Genomic DNA, 22,330 nt, shown 5'->3' on the forward strand with positions numbered 1-22,330 from the left:
CCTTTGTGTTTTTCTCAAGCCGAGATAGACTCCTTATGTTAGTTCTCTTAAGTTCTTTATCAGGAATATTACTTATATCTGTTTATAGTAGATCTCGGACCATGACCTTTTCTTGGTCTTTCGTTTTGGATAAATTTTCCTTTTTGGTATTTTATCTATGTCTCTGTCTTCTTCTGTATGTTAGGAAAGCGTGTTATATTTCCTGTTCGTTAGAGTAATAGATTTATTAAGAAGAGGTTGTATAATTTTCGGGGCCTAGTACTTTAGGAGTTCTGGTCTGCTTGTCAAGAGTCCTCATTCTCTTTCCAGTAGAGCTGAAGCTTTGTAGCACTCTATGGTCAGTAGAATTAGTGCATGTTGGGGTTTGTTCTGCTCCTCTGGAGGTGAGCCTCACTGCACTGATTCTCAGGCATACTTGCCCTAGTGAAGAAGCACTTGCAGAGCACAGTAGAATAGGGCTTGATGTAGGTGCCTCTGGCCTCCACTGTGAGCACTCTGCTGCTCTCTGAAGTCAGTCCTTGCTGATAAGGGAGTAGAGAAAAATGGTACCTGTCCTCTTTCTTGTCCCTGACATAGACAGTTTGTACTTGCTAGTGTCTGGGATTCCCTCACAAAGGAGTGAAATGTCTCCTTTTATGTGTTCCAAACTTCTCTCAGATCCTTGCATTCACCCTGTATATGTCCAGGCCACCTACCTGCCCAGCAGTGCAGTGCACCTGTGGTTTATCTCAGGCACATCAACTACATTGCAAAACTCCTCTAACTTTGGGTTTCCAGTGAGTGTGGAGCCATTCTGATCCTCTGAGGGAGTGTTGTGCCATACTAGTCCTGGTACCACTTTGTCCCATATATGCAGTTGCACCAACATGGAGTTTACAGTAAAGTGCAGCAAAAAGCCAACATCCAGGTAAGCTGCTCTAACCAGCTGAGACCCCTCCCTTTATGCTAAGGAATTGGGCAGCACAGTGCCACCCACTGGTCCTTTTGTTCCCACATATCCACTGCCTCTTCTAGCAGATGCACTCCAAGCAGGGAGAACTTTCTCTTCAAGTGCATTCCAGAGGATATTCAGATTGTTCGATCTGCCGCCTCTACTGGTGTACCACTACATCCCCCGGGCTCCATATTGGCCATGGTGCAGACTTCTAAAACTTAAGTCTTGTATCTCTGCTAGTTGTATAAACTCCTGATAAGATGCCTGTCTCATATTTCCAGTGAATGGTTTTGGGCAAGTGTTTTTGTTGTGCAATCCCCTGTATACTGCAATTCTTTGTCTCTTTCATTCTCTCGCTCTCTTTCCTCCCCGCCCCCCCACCAGCATCTGCAATTTTCTTCGTCCCTAAATCACATCTCTCCATCTCCTACCTTCCATGACCTGGCTCATCTCTCCTCTAGTTGTGGAGTTTGGTCTCTCAGTCCTCATAATAATTTCTTGACTTCAGAATGATTTTATATTTATGTAGTATTTGAAGGATGAGGCAAGCATTGGTTCCCCCTAATCCTCTGCCATCCTAACTTCTCCCCAAAACACATTATAATTTAACCTTTCATTTTCTTTCTTTTAGTATATTATGCAAGTGTTTTGGTTAACTATCTGAAGGAGCATTCCATTAGGCTCAATGTATCGTTTTGTCAGATTTTGTGGAATACCACTTTTTGGATCCTAGGCAATTAAAATTGTAATAGAAATATAATTTGTATTAATGTAGAATCATTTGATCATTCTAAAAGTACAACCTCTTTTCAAGTTTAAATGAGGTTACAGAGTTGAACTGCTTTATATTGAAGTTTTAAGTTTCATTTTTCCAATTCAGTAAAGTTAAATGTATGGGATGAAACATTAAAGAAAATAATTCTGAAACCTATTTTTCAATAACATAACAATGTAGATGTCCATTATATGTGATGAGAAACTTTTCCTTCCACCCTTTTAAAATTTTGTTTTGGGCGGGGGGGCACCTGGGCAAATTCTGTGTCCCAATTTGTTAAGTTTCCCACTCGTGGTTTCAGCTCAGGTTATGATCGTATGTGTGGTGAGATGGAGTCCCAAGTCTGGCTCCATATGCGGTGGGAAGTATGCTTAAAGATTCTTTCCCTCTGCCCCTCCCCACACTCACTCTGTCTGTCTGTCTCTCTCTTTTCTTGCTCACTAAAATAAATAAATCTTTGGGCAGCCCCGTTGGCTCAGTGGTTTAGTGCTGCCTTCAGCCAAGGGGGTGATCCTGGATACCTGAGATCGAGTCCTAATTCGGGCTCCCTGCATGGAGCCTGTTTCTCCCTCTACCTGTGTCTCTGCCTCTCTCTGTGTCTCTCATGAATAAATAAATAAATTCTTAAAAAAAGAAAAAATGAATAAATCTTTAAAAATAAAATTTTATTCCTTTCTGTGTGCGTGTGTGTGTGTGTGTGTAAATGTTTTTTTAACTTGAGTTGTGGCCATATTTCTTCCTTTTTAAAATTAATTTATTTTTTATTGGAGTTCTTTTTTTAAAAATTTTTTGTTTATTTACTTTTTATTGGAGTTCAATTTGCAAACATATAGCATAACACCCAGCGCTCATCCCATCAAGTGCCAACCTCAGTGCCCATCACCCATTCATCCAGCACCCCACCCACCTCCCTTTCTACCAACGCTTGTTCGTTTACCAGAGTTATGAGTCTCTCATTTTCTGTCTCCCTTTCTGATATTTCCCACTAATTTGTTCTCCTTTCCCCTTTATTCCCTCTCACTATTTTTTATATTCCCCAAATTAATGAGACCATATAATGTTTCTCCTTCTCCAATTCCCTTATTTCACTCAGCATAATACCCTCCACTTCCATCCACGCTGAGACAAATGGTGGGTATTTATCGTTTCTAATGGCTGAGTACTATTTCATTGTATACAAGACTACATCTTCTTTATCCATTCATCTTTCGATGGACACCGAGGCTCCTTCCACAGTGTGGCTATTGTGGACATTGCTGCTATAAACATCGGGGTGCAGGTGTCCTGGTGTTTCACTGCATCTGTATCTTTGGGGTAAATCCCCAGCAATGCAATTGCTGGGTCATAGGGCAGATTTATTTTTAACTCTTTGAGGAACCTCCACACAGTTTGATGCCTTTTTTCTTTTTTGTTGTCTGATTGCTGAGGCTAGGACTTCTAGTACTACGTTGAATAGCAGTGATGAGAGTGGACATCCCTGTCTTGTTCCTGATCTTAGGGGAAAGGCTCCCAGTGTTTCTCCATTGAGAATTATATTTGCTGTGGGCTTTCCGTAGATGGCTTTTAAAATGCTGAGGAATGTTCCCTCTATCCCTACACTCTGAAGTGTTTTGATCAGGAATGGATGCTGTATTTTGTCCAATGGTTTCTTTCTATCTATTGAGAGGATCATATGGTTCTTGTTTTTTCTCTTGCTGATATGATGAATCACATTGATTGCTCTAGGACTGTTGAATCAGCCTTGCATCACGGGGATAAATCCCACTTGATCATGGTGAATAATATTCTTAATGTATTGTTTAATCCTATTGGCTAGTATCTTGTTGAGAATTTTTGCATCCATGTTCATCAGGGATATTGGTCTATAATTCACCTTTTTGGTGGGGTCTTTGTGTGGTTTTGGAATTAAGGTGATACTGACCTCATAGAATGGGTTTGGAATTATTCCATCTCTTTCCGTCTTTCTGAAGAGCTTCAGTAGAATAGATATTGTTTCTTCTTTAAACGTTTGATAGAATTCCCCTGGGAAGCCATCTGGCCCTGGACTTTTGTGTCTTTGGAGGTTTTGGATGACTGCTTCATTTTCCTCCCTGGTTATCAGCCTGTTCAGGTTTTCTATTTCTTCCTGATCCAGCTTTGGTAGTTTGTGGTTTTCCAGAAATGAGTTGATTTTTTCTAGATTGCCTAATTTATTGGTGTAAAGCTACTCATAATGTTTTTAAAATCGTTTGTATTTCCTTGGTATTGGTGGTGATCTCTACTTTCTTATTCATGATTTTATTAATTCGAGTCTTTTCTCTCTTCTTTATAATAAGGCTGGCTAATGGTTTATCTATCTTATTCATTCTTTCAAAGAACCAACCCCTGGTTTTGTTGATCTGTTCCACAGTGCTTCTGGTCTCTATTTCATTGAGTTCTGCTCGAATCTTTATTAACTCATTTTTTTGCTGGGTGTAGGTTCTACGTGCTGGTTTTTCTCCAGTCCTTTAGGTGCAAGGTTAGCTTTTGTATTTGAGTTCTTTCCAGTTCTTTGATGGATGCTTGTATTGCGATGTATTTCCCCCTCAGGACTGCTTTTGCTGTATCCCAAAGATTTTGAATGGTTGTATCTTCATTCTCATTAGTTTCCATGAATCATTTTTAATACTTCTCTAATTTCCTGGCTGATCCTTTCATCTTTAGCAGGATGGTCCTTAACCTCTACGTGTTTGAAATATTTCCAAACTTCTTGTGATTTAGTTCTAATTTCAATGCATTATGGTCTGAATATATGCAATGGACGACCCGAATCGTTTGTTATCAGTTTAGACCTGATTTTTGACCCAGTATATGGTCTCTTCTGGAGAAAGTTCCATGTGCACTTCAGAAGAATGTGTATTCAGTTGCGTTTCGATGTAAAGTTCTGCAAATATTTGTGAAATATATCTGATCCAGTGTATCGTTTAAAGCTCTTGTTTCTTTGGAGATGTTGTGCTTATAAAACCTGTCGATTGTAGAAAGCACCATATTTAATTCTACAAGTATAAGTGTATTATTTTCTGTGTATGGCTTAACTTTGGTTATTAGTTGATTGATATACTCGGTAGCTCCCACATTCGTGTCATAAATATTGATGATTGTTAAGTCCTCTTGTTGGATAGATCCTTTAAGTATGATATAGTGTCCCTCTTCATCTCTCACTCCATTCTTAGGGATAATCTTTAGTTTATCTGATATAAGATGGCTCCCTCTGCTTTCTTTTGAGGACCATATGAATGGTACATGGTTCTCCAACCTTTTATTTTCAGGCTGTAGGTGTCCTTAGGTCTAAAATGAGTCTCTTGTAGACAGCAAACAGATGGGTCTTCTTTTTTTATTCAGTCTGAAACCCTAGTATGCCTTTTGATGGGGTCATTAAGTCCATTCACTTTCAGAGTTACTATTGAAAGATATGAAGGTAGTGTCATCATGATACCTATTCAGTCCCTGTTTTTGTGGATTTTTCCCTTGCACTTTCTCTATTACAGAATCTCCCTTAATATTTCTTGCAGAGGTGGTTTGGTGGCCATGTTTTCTTTCAGTTTCTGCCTATCTTGGAAGCTCTTTATCTCTCCTTCTCTTCTGAATGAGAGCCTTGCTGGATAAAGTATTTTTGGCTGCATGTTCTTCTCATTTAGGACCCTGAATATATCCTACAAGCCCTTTCTGGCCTGCCAGGTCTCTGTGGAGAGGTCTGCGGTTAACCTAATAGTTCTTCCCATAAAAGTTAGAGATTTCTTGTCTATTGCTGCTTTAAAGATCTTCTCTTTATCTTTGTAATTTGCAAGTTTTAGTATTAAATGTCGGGGTGATGAGCGTTTTTTATTTAGGGGGGCAATCTCTCTATTTTCTGAATCTGAATGCTGGTTTCCCTTCCCAGATTAGGAAAGTTTTCAGCTATGATTTGTTCAAATACATATTCTGGACCTCTGTCCCTTTTGTCGCCCTGGGTAACCCCAATTAAATGTAGATTTTTCCTTCTGAGGCTTTTATTTCCCTTACCCTATGCTCATGATCTTTTTATTGTTTGTCTGTTTTTTCCTCAGTTTCCCTCCTTGCCATCAACTTGCCTTCCATGTCACTCACTTGTTCTTCTACCTCTTTAACCTCGTCATTAGGACCTCCAGTTTGGATCTCATTTAATTGATTTTTAATTTCTGCCTGATTAGATCTAAATTCTGCAATCATGAAGTCTCTTGAGTACTTTATGCTTTTTTCTAGAGCCACCAGTAGCTTTATAATTGTGCTTCTGACTTGGCTTTCTGACACTGAATTGTAATCCAAATTTTGTAACTCTGTGCGAGAGAGGGGTGTTTCTGATTCTTTCTTTTGTGGTGAGTTTTTCCTTCTAGTCATTTTGCTTAGTGTAGGGTGGTCAGAAACAAGTTGTGTTGGGACAAGGAGAAACAGAGAGAAGAGACAAAGGAAAAGAAAAATGAAAAAAAAGAAAAGAAGGAGAAAAAAGAGAAGAAAAGAAAAAAAGGGGGGGAAGCAAACAAAAGAAAAAACAATGGGGAGTATCCTCTGATTGTATATACTGTAACTTTCTCGACTTCCCCTGGAACCTTCCAGTGCTGCTTGTTCAATAATTTGTTTTTCCCCTGTCCCTCTAGCTGGTGTTCTCGGGGAGGGGTATTCTGTGCTGATTCTCATGTGTGTGCACCTGGGGGGAGCTGCTCAGCCCCCTGCCTCTGCACTGCTCAGTGGAAGTTGTTTATCCTGTTTCTCCTGTGAGGCCACTGTGAGGCTCAGTGGGAGTTGTTTATCCTGTGAGGCCCCAGGGGGAACAACAGCAGTGGTGGTGGCCAGTTCTCCAGCCTTGGAGTCAGCTCCCACAGTACCTACCGGACCTCTCAGTCTGCAGGGGTTCGGATGCTCCGGGGGCGGGGCCGCTGATCTGCACAGCTCAGCTGCCCAGCAGCAGTAGCGTCCTCACTGTCCTGTGTCCTTCTGGCCTCTGCCTGTCCTGGGGGGAGCACCGGATCCTTTGCTGTGTCCCCCGGCCCCCTGCGCTCCAGGGCCTGTGCTGCTTGAATCACAGTCCTGGGCGGTGCAGTCCCCTCCCCGTAGAGCTGCTGCCCCAGCCTCCACCAAGCTGCTCCTGGGACCCACTGGACGCCCGCTGCAGCCCTTTTGGGAACTCGGCTCTGGGGTGTGGTGCATTCTCCCCAGTGGCGCAGGTCCTCTGTTAGTGTCCCGGGAGCCTGAGGGCATCCCCTCCCCTCTGAGATCCTGCCTCAACTCATTGCAAGCACCTTTTTGTATGGGATATTGGTGAAGCTCCTGCTTTTCCCAGACGGGCTTTCCTGTCTTAGGGGCATTCGCGGGGTTGCCTTAGCTCACTCCTCATGGGGGCCCTTCCCCTTGGATGCCTTTTTTTTCTTTAATTTTTTTTTCCATCTTCCTACCTTGATAGAAGCACGAACTCTTCTCACTGTAGCATTCCAGCTATTGTCTCTAAATCTTAAGCCGAATTTGTAGGTTTTCAGGATGATTTGAAAATTGTCTAAGTAATTTGGTGGGTACAGGTGACTTGGGGACCCTACTTCTCCACCATCTTGCCCCCTCCGACCATATTTCTTCCTACACCATAATCCTGACCCTAGTGTTATGACAATAATCTGGAGCTTTTGATTTCCTGAATGACCTGGGAAGTCAAAGAAGCAAATGACATTCCACTTATTTAATACATGAATTTGTTTAAAACTTTCTCATAGCTATGTTATTAAATGTATATTTATGATGGTAATCATTGCAGTTTGATGAAGAATTCACAGCTCGACAGGAAGCTCAAGCTGAGCTTCAAAAAAGAGAAGAAAAAATTAAAGAGCTTGAATCAGAAATCCAGCAACTTCGAACCCAGGTAATGATAGAAGATATAGACTTTATGTCATGTAACAGTGAGTTTCCTGGTAGAAAATTGTCTTGTTAGATGGACGGAAAAATTTCCCCAGAAGCAGACTTTTTGGGAGTTTTGCATTTTAGATGAAATAACTCTACAGATTTGATTTTCTAGGACAATAAATAATTTTACTGTTTTTGGATAAAAATAAGGCATTAGTTACCTAAACTTCCTTGAATATTTTAATGTAATATATTACACAAAGAAGACTGTTCAGGAAATGAAGGTTTCATGATGATTTGAAATATTGAATGCATAATTTCAAAACCTAGAAACTTTGTATTTCCAGCTGCATCACCTATGATGGAAAGCACTCATATACTCTCAAGGTCCTAGTTATGGTGTCTAAACTTTACAACCAATTTAATCCTCTCAGTACTTTTTAATTTATTTTTATTTCTTTAAAATACCCTCAGCAGTTTTTATGTTTTAAGTGGTTATTAATAAATGGAAGATTACTATTGTTGGTGAGAAAAAATGTCCTTTCTCTATGTATGCATTTCCTTTTTAATTTTTACTGCACATTGTAACATATAAAGCCCATTAGTGGAAACAATGATTGAGAGAAAAATGGAAGATAAAAATGTTCATTAAACCACAAAATTAAACCACATAAATTTTGAAGATCTAATTGGGTTTATTAAATGATTTATGAATTTGCATCATTCCACTTAGCATTCGGGAACTATACGGAATTGTACAAAATGAAAGATTTTTATGGAAAGGAGGTGGGGCAACAATATTATTAGGAAAGGAAAGGATCAACTAGCACAGTTATCATGGTTGCCATCCTGAAGATATCTTCTGCTACAGGGAAGAAAAAAGCCTTATCCATGTGCTCCTCCCACCTGACAGCCATCATCATTTTCTATGCAGTCCTTTCATACATGTACTTACAGCCTCAGGCTAATAATTCCCAAGAGGATATGAAAGTGTCTTCTGTATTTTACGGCATTGTGATTTCTCTTTTGAACCCTCTGATCTATAGTTTGAGAAAAAAGGAGGTAAAAGAAGCTCTAAAAACGATGAGGAAGAAGTTCTTCTAGGTTGGACCCAAGTTTTTAAAATTCAGCACATTCAAGCATCAAGTAGGGATGTTTGACCAACGTGTAATGTTTCTGAAGCTGGGAACATGTTCACGTCTTAATCCAATGCTATCTCTTTTTTAATGGATGAGTTCTTAAAATGCAAGAAATATAGTAACATCTCATGGGCCTAATTTTGCCCTGCATATAGTTTGAAATATATGTCTCATACTGTCTTTACTTTATTGAGATTATTTAAATATTAGAAATCATGTACAGACTTCACAAAGTATTAGTTGCTTCTAAAATGTTTCAGACATGTTCTTAAAGAATAGAAAACCTCAATTTTGTATATAATCAATGTTAAAATTGAAGTTCATTATTATCTCTTCACTTATACGATATCCCTAAATTGTCTACAAAGAAACTCTTCATATGTTCTGTTCCAATTATTGCACAAGCCTGAATGTAAAATAATGTACTGACTTGAGAAAAAAAAAAAAAAAAAAAAAGGAAAGGATCTTTTCAGACCCTGCCACTTTCCTTCGGGGGAAAAGCAGGAGGTCTTATGAAGTTTACCTTATTTTCCTTTAGGGATGGAGAGAACTTTTGTGGCAGACTTTTTGGCTGCTGATATAAGTTCCCAACTCACCTATCAAGATAGCATTTCTTGGGGATGTTAAAATAATTAGATTATATATTAAGCTATGGTTTGGGGACTCAGTCTAACATGCCTTTGGGGGGCCTCTGGTTTTCTTTCTAACACCTCTTGACATAGCGGATGCTCAGTAGATGTTTATTGATTGTGTAGATATGTATCTGAAAAATGATTTAAAAGGTCACTGATAAAAAAAAGTCATGGATGAACTCAAAATTATTCAGTGCAGGGCCTTCTCCTGCCCTTTCACTTATCTATAATATTTGATAATTTCTTTCATTAAATCTTTCACTTTTTTGGTATCATCTGACTTCTCTTTTCACATCTCTGAGAACTCAGTTTCTTTTTGTTTTTGCCCCCCACCCAAGATTGTGACATTCCTCAATTTCACCCCGGCACAAGGCATTTCTATTTAGTGAGCAGTTGTTTATGTATTATTAAATTAACTGATGTGTAAAAATGCAGAGTCACACAGTCCTTTCTAGTGTACCTCAAATTGTGCCAAATACTAAATCATTCATTAGCTATTTTCAATTCTCAATACTCTATTGTAGCCTAATTTAATTGTTGCATTCTTAATTGTTCATGAAAGGGAAGAGAAAGGCCGATATGATTTGATTTTTAAAGACTGGTGGCATTTATTTGAGATTCTTTATTAAATTTGTGAAGCATGTGTTTAACTTGAGGAAAATCGTCTGTTAAAAGTGATAACATTTTTATGGCTCCACAAGTCTCATATCATAGATATGATCCAATAGAGTAAAAAAATAAATTTGATGCTAACAAATATAATTGGATAAAAATTAATTTTTACTAAAAAAACTGGATATATATTTTTATTTTTCAAAGTATTCAACAAATCCATTTATATATAAAACTTATAGGGTAAATTACTAATTTCTTAAAACTTTTCAGAAAAAAATTTATTTTCTCCATAATTTCTTTGATCTCAATCAAAATTGTAAAAACTTCACTGTTTTCTAAGATTTTGTTGCATTAAAAGTAAAATGAAAATAATTTTGTATATTTTAATTCTTACTAATTCATGAGAGGATTGCATTACAGGGGAGAATTGTCATTTGTTGAGTGTATAGATAGTTTATTTGCATGTATGTGTATACACACATAAACATCATATATATGAATAAAATATTTAGACTGCATATTAAATATTATGAAAACATTTCTATGATTTTATTATTATTAATTTTAATATTCTTACAAATAGGGCAGTTTTTAAAATTGTTCTTAAAATATGCTTCAACTTATTTGTTTTGTTAAAGTATTTTAAAGCTTAGTTGGTACAATTAAGTACTCCATCTTGGAAATTCATATTAATAAAGTTAAGAAGACTTTCTTTTGAAATAAAAATAACACTATGCCAAGAATTTTTATTAATTTTAAACTTTTCATTCAATTCATCTAATGTCATATCTTCGTTACAAATACATCTGTTCATTGGTAAGCTTATCTTGGGAATGTTTATAATAACCAACTTTACTTTCATATTCATTTATTTTAGAAGTGAACCATTGCGATCAACAATGGTTTAAATAAACAGGTACAGATTAATTTAAAAAGTAGACAATTTGGAATGAGGTACTGTCCTTCATTTGTTATCCATTATCATTAGAGAATGAGGTTGAAGCTACTTTCTGGTGGTAAAAGTAAGTTATACTATCCTCATAATCCAGTCTGTGTGAATTAAATCTTTTCATGGCAGGTGATTCCATGAGGAAATAGTCTGGTATAGTGGAAAGAGGACTACATTAGGTATAAGAACAACCACATTTAAATCTTAAGAACATTTCAGACTATGACCTTTGATTAATAATTTAACCTTGTTGTAGTTACTATTTTCTCATCTATTAGCAGTGAGATAAAATTGAGTTAAAAATACCCTACCTATATTACAGGCTTGTAAAGACAATGAAGAGAAATAATAGATATAAAAACATTGACAAACATATTACCATGCAAATGGATGTTACTTGGTATTAATTATTGATATTCGAAAACTGCTAAGTTACTGGTACCATGAGATAGACTCTGTGTAAAGCTAATTGGCTGTAAGGGAATCAGATCTTTGATTGTATTAATTATCGCATATTCAAAACAACTAGTCTAATAGGCTAAAGCCATTCCAGTACTTTGCATATATTTATAATGAAAGGTAACTTTTTCATTATTTTTCAGAAGTGTTTCACAAAATCTTGAGGATGCCAACTTTTATTGTGTGTTAGTAGAAGTAGTCATTATCCAGAGTTTATAATGCTTATCAAAAATCTATGGGACACTGGGTGTTATGCTATATGTGGCAAATTGAACTCCAATAAAAAAAATTTAAAAAAATCTATGGGAATCTTTTTCATTTGCTTTTAAGCCCTATGATATTACTAAACTAAATAAAGTGTATATAATATTAAACAAACCACAAATGTCTACTGATAAGTTTTCTTTGTTGTTATATTTTACTGTAAGCATTTAAACCTTGTATTACATTATGTTTCAGGGACATGGATTCTTAGGTTCATCAGGAATTCCAGGCCCTCCTCCACCACCTCCATTGCCAGGTGGTGGGACATCCCCACCCCCACCACCTCCACCAGCACCACCTTTACCTGGCGGACCTCTCCCTCCTCCTCCACCTCCTTTACCTGGAATAATTGGTATACCACCACCACCACCACCACCTTTGTTTGGGGGACCTCCTCCACCACTTCCCCCTGGAGGAGGAATTCCTCCTTTTCCAGGAGAACCACTTGATCTGCCTTATGGGATGAAGCAGAAAAAAATATATAAACCTGAGGTGCCCATGAAGAGAATCAATTGGTTAAAGGTGATTATGACTATGACTAGACTAGATTATTTGACCAGCTATTTTTATGACTAGATTATTTTTGGCTTTGTCCAGCCATAGTTGATATAATTAATATATGATTAACTATTGCTGCATATAAGTATTGTATAATGCTTGAGTCTGTGACTGCTGATGCTTGCTTTCCTTTGTGAGTTTACCATCTTATGTTTATCTTTCAGTCTAGTACCCTGAGAATTGGAAACTCCACAGATAATTTGAAATTAATGTAGAAGTCAAAAGGAAAGCTGAAGTGAAAATTGTGCTAGAAAATAATATATAAAATATATATCACCAAATGAAACATTTTAATTCTGGTACTGTTGTTAAGTACTACAACATTCTTAAATATAATCTTTATTATTATTAAGCCTTTCTCTATTAGTTATTTTTGTTCTTAGGGAATGGTTTTTTTGTTTTTGTTTTTTATTTATCAGAGAGAGAGAGAGAGAGCACACAAGCAAAGGAAGGTTCAGAGGGAGAGGGAGAAGCAGACTCCCACTGAGCATGACCTGAGAGAAAGTCAGATACTTAACCAACTGAGCAACCTAGGTGCCCCTTTTTTGTTTTAGCTTTAAATATTTAGATTGTATGGAATAGGTGACAGCATTCAGTAGTGACGTAACCTAATTACTTTCTTATGTAATGTATGAAATGTTCTTGTTTCTTTTGAATATTATTTCCTTTTTTTTGGAGAGGGAGAGAAAGGGTGAGAGAAAGAGTACAAGGTGGGAGAGAGGCAGAGGGAAAAGAAGGAAAGAGAGAGAATCTTAATCAGGTTCCATGCCTGAGCCCAACACGGGGCTTGATCTCAAGACCCTGAGATCATAACCTGAGCTGAAATAAAGAGATAGACACTTTACTGACTGAGCCACACAGGCACTCCTATTTTGCTTTACTTTTATTAGAATATATCTCGTGAAAAGCTTATTAACAAGATTGACACAGTCATTATTAGGAACTAATCTTCTAATGAACATACAATTACCCAGACCACCATTTGAGGAAATGACTCATCCGAGAACATACCTGGAGTGAAATATGACAGTATCTACATAGTAAATTAGTTTGACCAGAATCATGATTAAACCAGTTTTTACATTGAGAATATAGTTCTGCTTTGTTCATAAGAATAAATGACGTACAAATGTTTTTAAAATGTAGTTATTTTTTATAAGGTATAATTCACCAAACTATAGGATCCATATGTTGTTGGTCTAGTTATCTCTGTGTGGTAAATGTAATGATATGTTCATTTAGCATTTAAGCATATAGTAAAAGGGTATTATAACACAAAGCATCATGATGTACTGGAAAATGTACAGTTCTAATATTAGGTTTCAGTGTAGTGGTTATGAGCACAATTTTCTAGAGGAACACTGGCTGGGTTTAATTCCTATCTTTGCCATTTACTAGTTTGGACACCCAAAGATGGTTCCTCATTTTAGCATGGAGATAATAATATGTCCTGCTTCAAGGGATTTTTATAAGGATTAGATTAGGTAATATATGCAAATCACTTAAAACAGCACCTGACACATTATAGGAGGTATGTATGGTTTCAGCTATTATAATTACTTCCTTCACCCTGGTCAGTAAACATGGAGAATTAATTCACTTTTATGAATTTAGTTTCCTAATTTTTAAAAATCTAGGAGCAGAAAAAAAAAATGTATGTGAGTTGGGAGATTTATTAAAATGTTTTTAAGATTACTTTCATTAGATTCATTAGAATATTTAAAATCTAATTTGCTATATGGCTAATTGCTGTTGTGTATCTTTTATATACATTAATAAAATTTCCTGACTTCCTCAATGAATATTTACTTAAAAATTATTTTCATAGACCCTAAAATTGATTTAGTAGGTAGATAAATAAAGGAACTATCATTCAACCTTGGTAAAATTGAATTCTTTGAAGAATTAAATATGAAATAATAATTTAGAAGCTTGTCTTTGTTATTTTTGTTTCAGATTGAACCCAAAGAATTATCTGAGAACTGTTTCTGGTTAAAAGTTAAGGAGGACAAGTTTGAAAATCCAGATCTCTTTGCAAAATTGGCACTGAATTTTGCTACCCAGAAAAAAGGTACTTTTTCTTTTTAAAAATATAAATTTCTTTTTCTGATTTATTGAATTCAGTGCTTAGCTAAAAATTTCTATTGTATACATGTATAAATTTTTCATAGTGGACAGAGTCAAACATGAATAGATTAACTTATTTCTTAAATTTTACCCATCAAGTAAAGGAGAATTGCTCATTTTCTTTTTCAAAAAATTTGTATGTATTTAAGAAAGAGTGAGAGATTGCATGAACAAACAAATTGGGGGAGGGGCAGAGGGAGAAGGAAAGGGACAAGCAGACTCCTCGCTGAGAGAGAGCTGGACATGGGGCTTAATCCCAAGACCTCAGATCCTGACCTGAGCTAAAGTCATATACTTAACCAACTGAGCCACCCCAGCACCCTTATTTTAATCTTATTTTTCATAAATGTTATTAATCATTTGAAAATGTTGGATTGTGTTTATTGTTTAATATGTGAGTTATACCCTTCTACTATAGGTATTTTTACTTAGAAGCAGAGGGAATAAATTTGTTGATTTACTATGTAAGAGAAAACAATGTAGTAGAATAGTAATGGCCCAGAAGTTTTCATGAAATTGGAATAAGATTTGGCTCATAGTGCATAAATAGCCTTTCCTCTTATATTTGTACTACTTATCAATTTATTTTCATAGGAGATTTTACAGCTTTTTCCTATAAGTGAATTTTCTGGAATAATATCAAAGTCTGGTACCTAATAAGTATATTTTACTTATGTGATAATAGAACACGTTATGATTAGATACTTAATCTCTTGTGAATTTCACACATAATTTTGATACTATATAAGTAGGTAACTTCTCAGTCTCTCATAATCATTGGGGCTTTTAAGGTTTTGGCATTTTAACTACTGTTTTACTAATTGTTACAAAATTAATAGTTTAGATAAACATAGGATCTTTTCAGTCTGGATGAGTCTTCATAACTAAGAAATTGATAAATTCCATATGCTCATGCCCTTGGAATTGGCAGCTTTACCATTTATTTGTATGATTTGTCTCAATATGCCATAGAATGTGAGAATCTGAATTTTCTAAGATTGAGAGACAGAGGGAGACCAAGGGAGAGAGAGATGAAAAATACTCCTTTTCAGAACTTCTATCATATCTTGGACATTGGAGGTGCTTTTGTTGTATTTGTTGTTGCTTGTAGATTGAAGTTCACACACACATATACACATATAAATCAGAGGTAATTAGAAGAAATTTGAAATTTTAAAAATTCCTGGCATTAGTTCTCTTTTTTTCTTATAAGTAACCTTCAAAGTTTTTTTCAGTGACTCCAGCAACTACTATTTGTTATAAACTCTTTTTTAAATTCAAAAAGATAAAAATGTTTGTATCATGGTATTTATATAGTAAAAAAATGTAAAAAAGGATGCATGATAAGCTTATCCCTTCCATCTCAAACTTACAGCTTCTTCCTCAGAGAAAACCACTGTTAGTAATTTCTCACACAGCCTCCTAGAAATAGTACATGCTTCTAGATGCATATGTATATTTGTCATTTTTTGCTTCTTACTTCTTGCTGTTTTCACTTATATACTTGGATGTTATTCCATAATAGCTTGTTTTCATCTACTATGTTTCTTTTGCATACTCCATAGAGTTTGATGTTATGGACTTATCCTAATTTATTTAATTGGTCCCCAGTGAGTGGATATTTAATTCCAGTCTCTTTTGATATTTCAGGTAATGTTGTGATGAATATGTATCTACATATACCTTTGTGCATGTAGGATCTATTGGTAGGACAAATTCTAGAAATGCAATTCCTGGATAAAATGCTGGGTACATTAATAATTTTGATATATATTACCAAACTGCCTTCCAAATGTTTCTGTCTATACTGGCACCTAAAATATATATGATATCTGTTTCTCTGAAACCTTTGTCCATCTCAGAGGTAAAAATGGTAAACCATTCGTGTTATAATTTTGACTCCTTAAATTCAGAGTGAAGTTGAACAGCTTTTCTTACATTCAGAGGCAATTTTTATTTACTTTTCTATAAATGTTTCCCTCCAATTCTTTACACATTTAATATTGAGCAGTTGCTCTTTTACTTATCCATGTATTTGTATTGAGTCCTGGAAGAATCCGAGATTTCATGAAATTTTAGATTTAGTCTGGACCTTAGAAGTGATTTAGTCCAGACTATGTTTTACAAATGAATAAAATGGTGTTCGAGACATAGAGGTAAATATAAAATCCATTAGAGAGTTTCTAAAGATAGTGTGATATACTGGAAAGATCCAGAGGAAATGGAGTCACACTTATTTGCATTCCAGCTGTAATATTTGTAACCTCTGAGAGTGAATTTTCTCATCTATAAAATGAGTAGACTAATGTTTATCTAGTAGTGTTGTGAGAATTAAATAAGGTTATATATTTAAAGCACCGAGCACAGTGTTTAGTATAGTAGGCACTTAACAAATATTAATTCCCTTTTCCCTTTCACTTAACATGATATTGTGTGTGTGGTGTTTTTCTTTAGTTGTATACACTTAATACAGCTATTAATTCAGCAAGAGAATTCCCTGCTCTTCTGAGCAGCACTTGGTAGAGCCAATCAGTTACCAGTCAAGGTAGCCAATCAAGGTAGAAGCACTATTATTGCAGCTGCTAAAACCTAATGAAAATTATATAAAGGCTCTCATCTACTCACTGCTAAGAACACTGCATTCCAGTTCTTAGCTCTGATTCTCTGAATTTTATGTGTGATACTATTACTACTTCTACTGTCCTAATTTTGAATATTTGAATACAGATCAGGTCAGGAGCACCTTTCAGTACTATTACTTTTACTAAGATATATTTTTCAAAGGGACATTTAAAGGAACAATTAAACATCATAGCATATTCCCGACATAAATAATATAGCCAAAACAAATTTTAATGATACAAAACTCCCATTTATTTTAATGACACTTAGTAACTATTGATTGATCTTACTATAACAGCTTTAAGTTCCTTGTCACTTACAGTGTCTTAATTCATAATTTGGCCAATAGGTGGCAGGATCCGTAAGAAATCTGGAGGCTCTGGTTCCAGTGAACTCTGAACACACTTCCCTGCCATCCCTAGCTCCAGAAACCACTTTCTTTTCCCATTTTGCTTTTTTTTTTTTTTTAAAGATTTTATTTACTCAGGTGAGACAGAAAGACAGCAGGAGCAAGTACAGAGGAAGAGGGAGAAGCAGACTCCCTGCTGAGCATAGAGCCTGATTCAGGACTTGATCCCTGGACCCTGAGATCATGCTGTAGACAGATGCCTGACTCAGCCACTCAGGCACCCCTCTCATTTTGCTTTTGTTTGCCATTCAGTCAGTTGCATTCTGGAAGGAGGAACACACTTATTGTTTCTAAGATGTATTTCCAAAGCTCTTAGATCCAGCGTTCCAAAACATCTGAGAATTTTCTTCTATTGCAAAGGGTTTGGAGAACTCAGGTCCTGTTCTCCCTAAATGCTCTGAAAGCATTACTAGTCTATGTTAAGACAATGTTTAACATAGGAGTTCAAAGTGCTTCAGATTGAGGAATAGAAAGTGCTTCAGATTGTTGAATAGAAATGTTTTAAGATTTTATTTTTTTCATTTGAGATAGAGCACATGAGCAAGGGGCAGAAGGAGAGGGAGAAGCAGGCTCCTTACTTAGCATGGAGCCCAAGGAGGAGCTCCATCCCAGGACACCAGGATCATGACTCAGGCCGAAAGCAGATATTCAATGGACTGAGCCACGCAGACACTCCAAGAAGTTTTTTGTTGTTTTTCTTTAAGATTTATTTATTTGAAAGAGAGAGAGAGAGAGAGAGCGCACTCAAGTGGGAAGGAAAGAGAGAGAGAGAGAAAGAGAATCTGCAAGCAGATTCCCTACTGAGCTGGAGCCCCACATGGGGTTCAATCTCAGGACCCTGAGATCATGACCTGAGCTGAAATCAAGAGCCAGTGCTTAACCTACTGAGATAACTAGGCACCCTGAAAAAAGTTTTAAAATCCCTCCAATTCCTGTAATATTTAAGTGTATAAATATTTAACATGTGAAATTACTATCAAATTCTACTTTTGATTGAATTACTTACAGTTAAAGAAAGCATTTTTAACTTTTCTATTAATAAACCAAATTATTTCTAATTTAAGAGAAAATGGAGTTCTCATTTAATTTAATTTATATTTGTAAAGTGCTGAGTATATGCAAGGTAATATACTCGGTGGGAGAGAGAGGATTGAATAAAATCTTGTTCTTCCTACACCAGGGAACTTACCATCTAGAGAGGGAGAGAGGAAGATGTATGCTACATTTAGTCAAGTTGTATTAAATGTTAGCATAGATATATTTTTTTTAATTAAGGATTTTTAAAAATATTTTATTTATTTATTCATGATAGACATAGAGAGAGGCAGAGACACAGGCAGAGGGACAAGCAGGCTCCATGCCGGGAGCCCGACACGGGACTCAATCCCGGGACTCCAGGATCATGCCCTAGTCCAAAGACAGGTGCTAGACCGCTGAGCCATCCAGGGATCCCCTAGCATAGATATTTTTTTAAAGATTTTATTTATTTATTCATGAGAGACACAGAGAGAGAGAGAGGCAGAGACATAGGCAGAGGGAGAAGCAGTTTCCATGCAGGGGAACCTGATGTGGGACTCAATCCTGGGACCCTGGGATCATGCCCTGAACCAAAGGCAGACACTCAACCACTGAGCCACCCAGGCGTCCCTAGCATGGATAATTTTTATTTTTAGTTTCTTTTTAAATTTTTATTCATTTATGATAGTCACACAGAGAGAGAGAGAGAGAGAGGCAGAGACACAGGGAGAGGGATAAGCAGGCTCCATGCACCGGGAGCCCAACGTGGGATTCAATCCTGGGTCTCCAGGATCGCGCCCTGGGCCAAAGGCAGACGCTAAACCACTGCGCCACCCTGGGATCCCCCTAGCATAGATAATTTTTAAATGGGAATGCAGAATGGAAATATAGTTAATTTTGAGGAGGAGGGCAAATGTTGATCCCAGATGTGATATAATTTGAGCTGGGCCTTGAAATTTAAGTAGGATTTTAATAGGGAAAAAAGGAAAGAAGACATTCTAGGCAGAGAACACCATTAGAAAAGTATCGAGGTGACATGAGGTACATACTGGGTGAGGTGCAGCTGTTGAAACCATAGCCTATTGAGTTGGTACTTGGAGGTGAAACTGGTAAGGTGAACTTCATACTGAGGTAATTGGGTTTTGTTCTTTAAGCATTAGGGGCACAATAATTTGATTATAATCTATTGAGGGCCTTGGCAGACAGATAAGTGATGGGAATTCAGAGATATGTGATAGAACTTTGGTTGTGAATAAACTACATGTAGTTTAGACAAGGTATGATGATATACTGATTAGTACGAATTCTTAATCTCTAAGGTCTTATAGTTCCCAAAACCTGTGTTCCCAGGTTCTTTTTTTAAAGATTTTATTTGTTCATGAGAGACACAGAGGGAGAGAGAAAGAGAGGCAGAGACATAGACAGAGGGAGAAGCAGGCTCCGTGCAGGGAGCCCAATGTGGGACTCAATGCTGGGACTCCAGGATCACACCCTAGTCGGAAGGCAGGCGCCAAACTACTGAGCCACCCAGGGATCCCTTAATACGTAGGTTCTTACAGACTCTAATGTTGCTGTGAAACAAAATATATCTCACAAAAAAAAAAAAAAAAAAAAAAAACAAAAAAAAACAAAAACAAAAAAAACCAAAGTATATCTCACAATGTTCTGGAATAATGAATGAATATATGTATATTAGATGCAGATTCAAAAGACCTTATTAGTACTTTTGAATATATATTAATATATGTAACTGTTAGAATTTGTATATGTGTTCTAGTTTAGTATTCAATTGATGATATTTGGGGCCATGTAAACATCAAGGCTAGGGGAGCAAGATGGAGGGAGAGTAGGGTCCTCAAGTCACCTGTCCCCACCAAATTACCTAGATAACTTTCAAATCATCCTGAAAACCTATGAATTCGGTCTGAGATTTAAAGAGCGAACAACTGGAATGCTACAGTGAGAAGAGTTTGCGCTTCTATCAAGGTAAGGAGCCGGAAAAAAAAAAATAAATAAAAAATAAAAAAGCATCCAAGGGGGAGGAGCCCCAGCGAGGAGCCGGACTAAGGCCACCCAGCGAGTGCCCCCAGAACAGGAAAGCCCCATCCCACAGAAGCAGGAGCTTCACCAATCTTCCCAGACAGAAAGGAGAGAAAGGCCCTCACAGGGAGTTGGAGCAGGATCCCAGGAGGGGTGGGGAAGCCCTCAGGCTCCCAGGGGCACTAACAGAGGACCTGCACCCCTGGGGAGAGCTCCCTAAAAGGCTGCAGCACACGCCAGGCAGGCCAGGAGCACCTCCCACGGCTGCTCAGGCAGCGGCTCTGTGCGGAGGGGGCTGCACAGCAGGAGCTCGATTCCAGTAGTGCAGGCCCTGGAGCGCAGGGCACTGGGGGACACAGCCCAAGATCCGGCGCTTCCCCAGGGACAGGCAGAGGCCGGGAGGACACAGGACAGCAAGCACGCTCCTGCCCCTGTGGGCTGGGGGGCAGGGCTGAGCTGTGCAGATTGGCGGCCCAGCCCCTGGAGCATCCAGGCCCCTGCAGACTGGGAGCTGTGACAGTTACTACAGGAGCTGACTCCAGGGCTGGAGAGGTGGCTGCTGCCACTGTTGTTGTTCCTCTTGGGGCCTCACAGGATAAACAACTCCCACTGTGCCTCACAGTGGCCTCACAGGATAAACAGAATAAACAACTCCCACTGAGCCGTGCACCAGGCAGGGGGCTGAGCAGCTCCCCCAAGTGCTCACCCTGAGAATCAGCACAGCAGGCCCGACCCCAGAAGATCAGCTACAAGAACAGGGGAAAAGCAAGTTATTGACCAAGCAGCACTGAAAAGTTCCAGAGGAAGTCGAGGGATTTACACTTTATAGAATCAGAGGATACTCCACCTTGTATTCTGTTTTCTGTTTGCTTCCCCCCCCATTTTTGTATCTGTTTTTGTTCTTTTTTTTTTTTCTTCTTTTTTCTCTTTTGTCTTTTTCTCCTTTTTCCGTACAACTTGTTTTAGGCAACTCTGCACCGAGCAAACTGACTAGAAAGAAAAACTCACCACAAAAGAAAGAAACAGACCTCTCTCCCACAGAGTCACAAAATTTGGATTACAACTCAATGTCAGAAAGCCAGTTCAGAAGCACAATTATAAAGCTACTGGTGGCTCTAGAAAAAAGCATAAAGGTTTCAAGAGACTTCATGACTACAGAATTTAGATCTAATCAGGCAGAAATTAAAAATCAATTAAATGAGATGTAATCCAAACTGGAGGTCCTAATGACGAGGGATAACGAGGTAGAAAAATGAGTGAGTGACATAGAAGATGAGTTGATGGCAAGGACAGAACTGAGGAAAAAAGAGACAAACAATGAATAGATCATGAGGAGGGATCCCTGGGTGGCGCAGCTGTTTGGGGCCTGCCTTTGGCCCAGGGCGCGATCCTGGAGACCCGGGATCGAATCCCACATCGGGCTCCCGGTGCATGGAGCCTGCTTCTCCCTCTTCCTGTGTCTCTGCCTCTCTCTCTGTGTGTGACTATCATAAATAAATAAAAATTAAAAAAAAAATAAAAATAAAACATCATGAGGATAGGTTAAGGGAAATAAATTACAGCCTCAGAAAGAAAAATCTACATTTAATTGGGGTGCCCGAGGGCGCTGAAAGGGACAGAGGTCCAGAATATGTATTTGAACAAATCATAGCTGAGAACTTTCCTAAGTTGGGAAGGGAAACACGCATTCAGATCCAGGAAATAGAGAGATCCCCCTCCCCTAAAATCAATAAAAACCGCTCAACACCTCGACATTTAATAGTGAAGGTTGCAAATTCCAAAGATAAAGAGAAGATCCTTAAAGCAGCAAGAGACAAGAAATCTCTAACTTTTATGGGGAGAAGTATTAGGTTAACCGCAGACCTCTCCACAGAGACCTGGCAAGCAAGAAGGGGGTGCCAGGATATATTCAGGGTCCTAAATGAGAA

At 37.8% G+C, this 22,330-nt stretch overlaps 1 protein-coding gene across 7 annotated transcripts in view; it reads left to right on the forward strand.

Annotated features, from left to right (window-relative positions):
* The window catches only part of DIAPH2 (diaphanous related formin 2), a 1,060,012-nt gene that overhangs the window by 339,186 nt on the left and 698,496 nt on the right, over positions 1–22,330 (forward strand). For all 7 annotated transcript variants that reach the window (XM_049107608.1, XM_049107607.1, XM_025431781.3 and 4 more), the window contains 3 exons: positions 7,486–7,590; positions 11,825–12,151; positions 14,144–14,258. In XM_049107608.1, the coding sequence (XP_048963565.1) occupies positions 7,486–7,590; positions 11,825–12,151; positions 14,144–14,258 (547 nt within the window). The remainder of the gene's footprint in view (positions 1–7,485; positions 7,591–11,824; positions 12,152–14,143; positions 14,259–22,330) is intronic.

The sequence above is a fragment of the Canis lupus genome, chromosome X (genome assembly GCF_003254725.2).
Source record: "Canis lupus dingo isolate Sandy chromosome X, ASM325472v2, whole genome shotgun sequence".
Taxonomy (NCBI): Eukaryota; Metazoa; Chordata; class Mammalia; order Carnivora; family Canidae; genus Canis; species Canis lupus.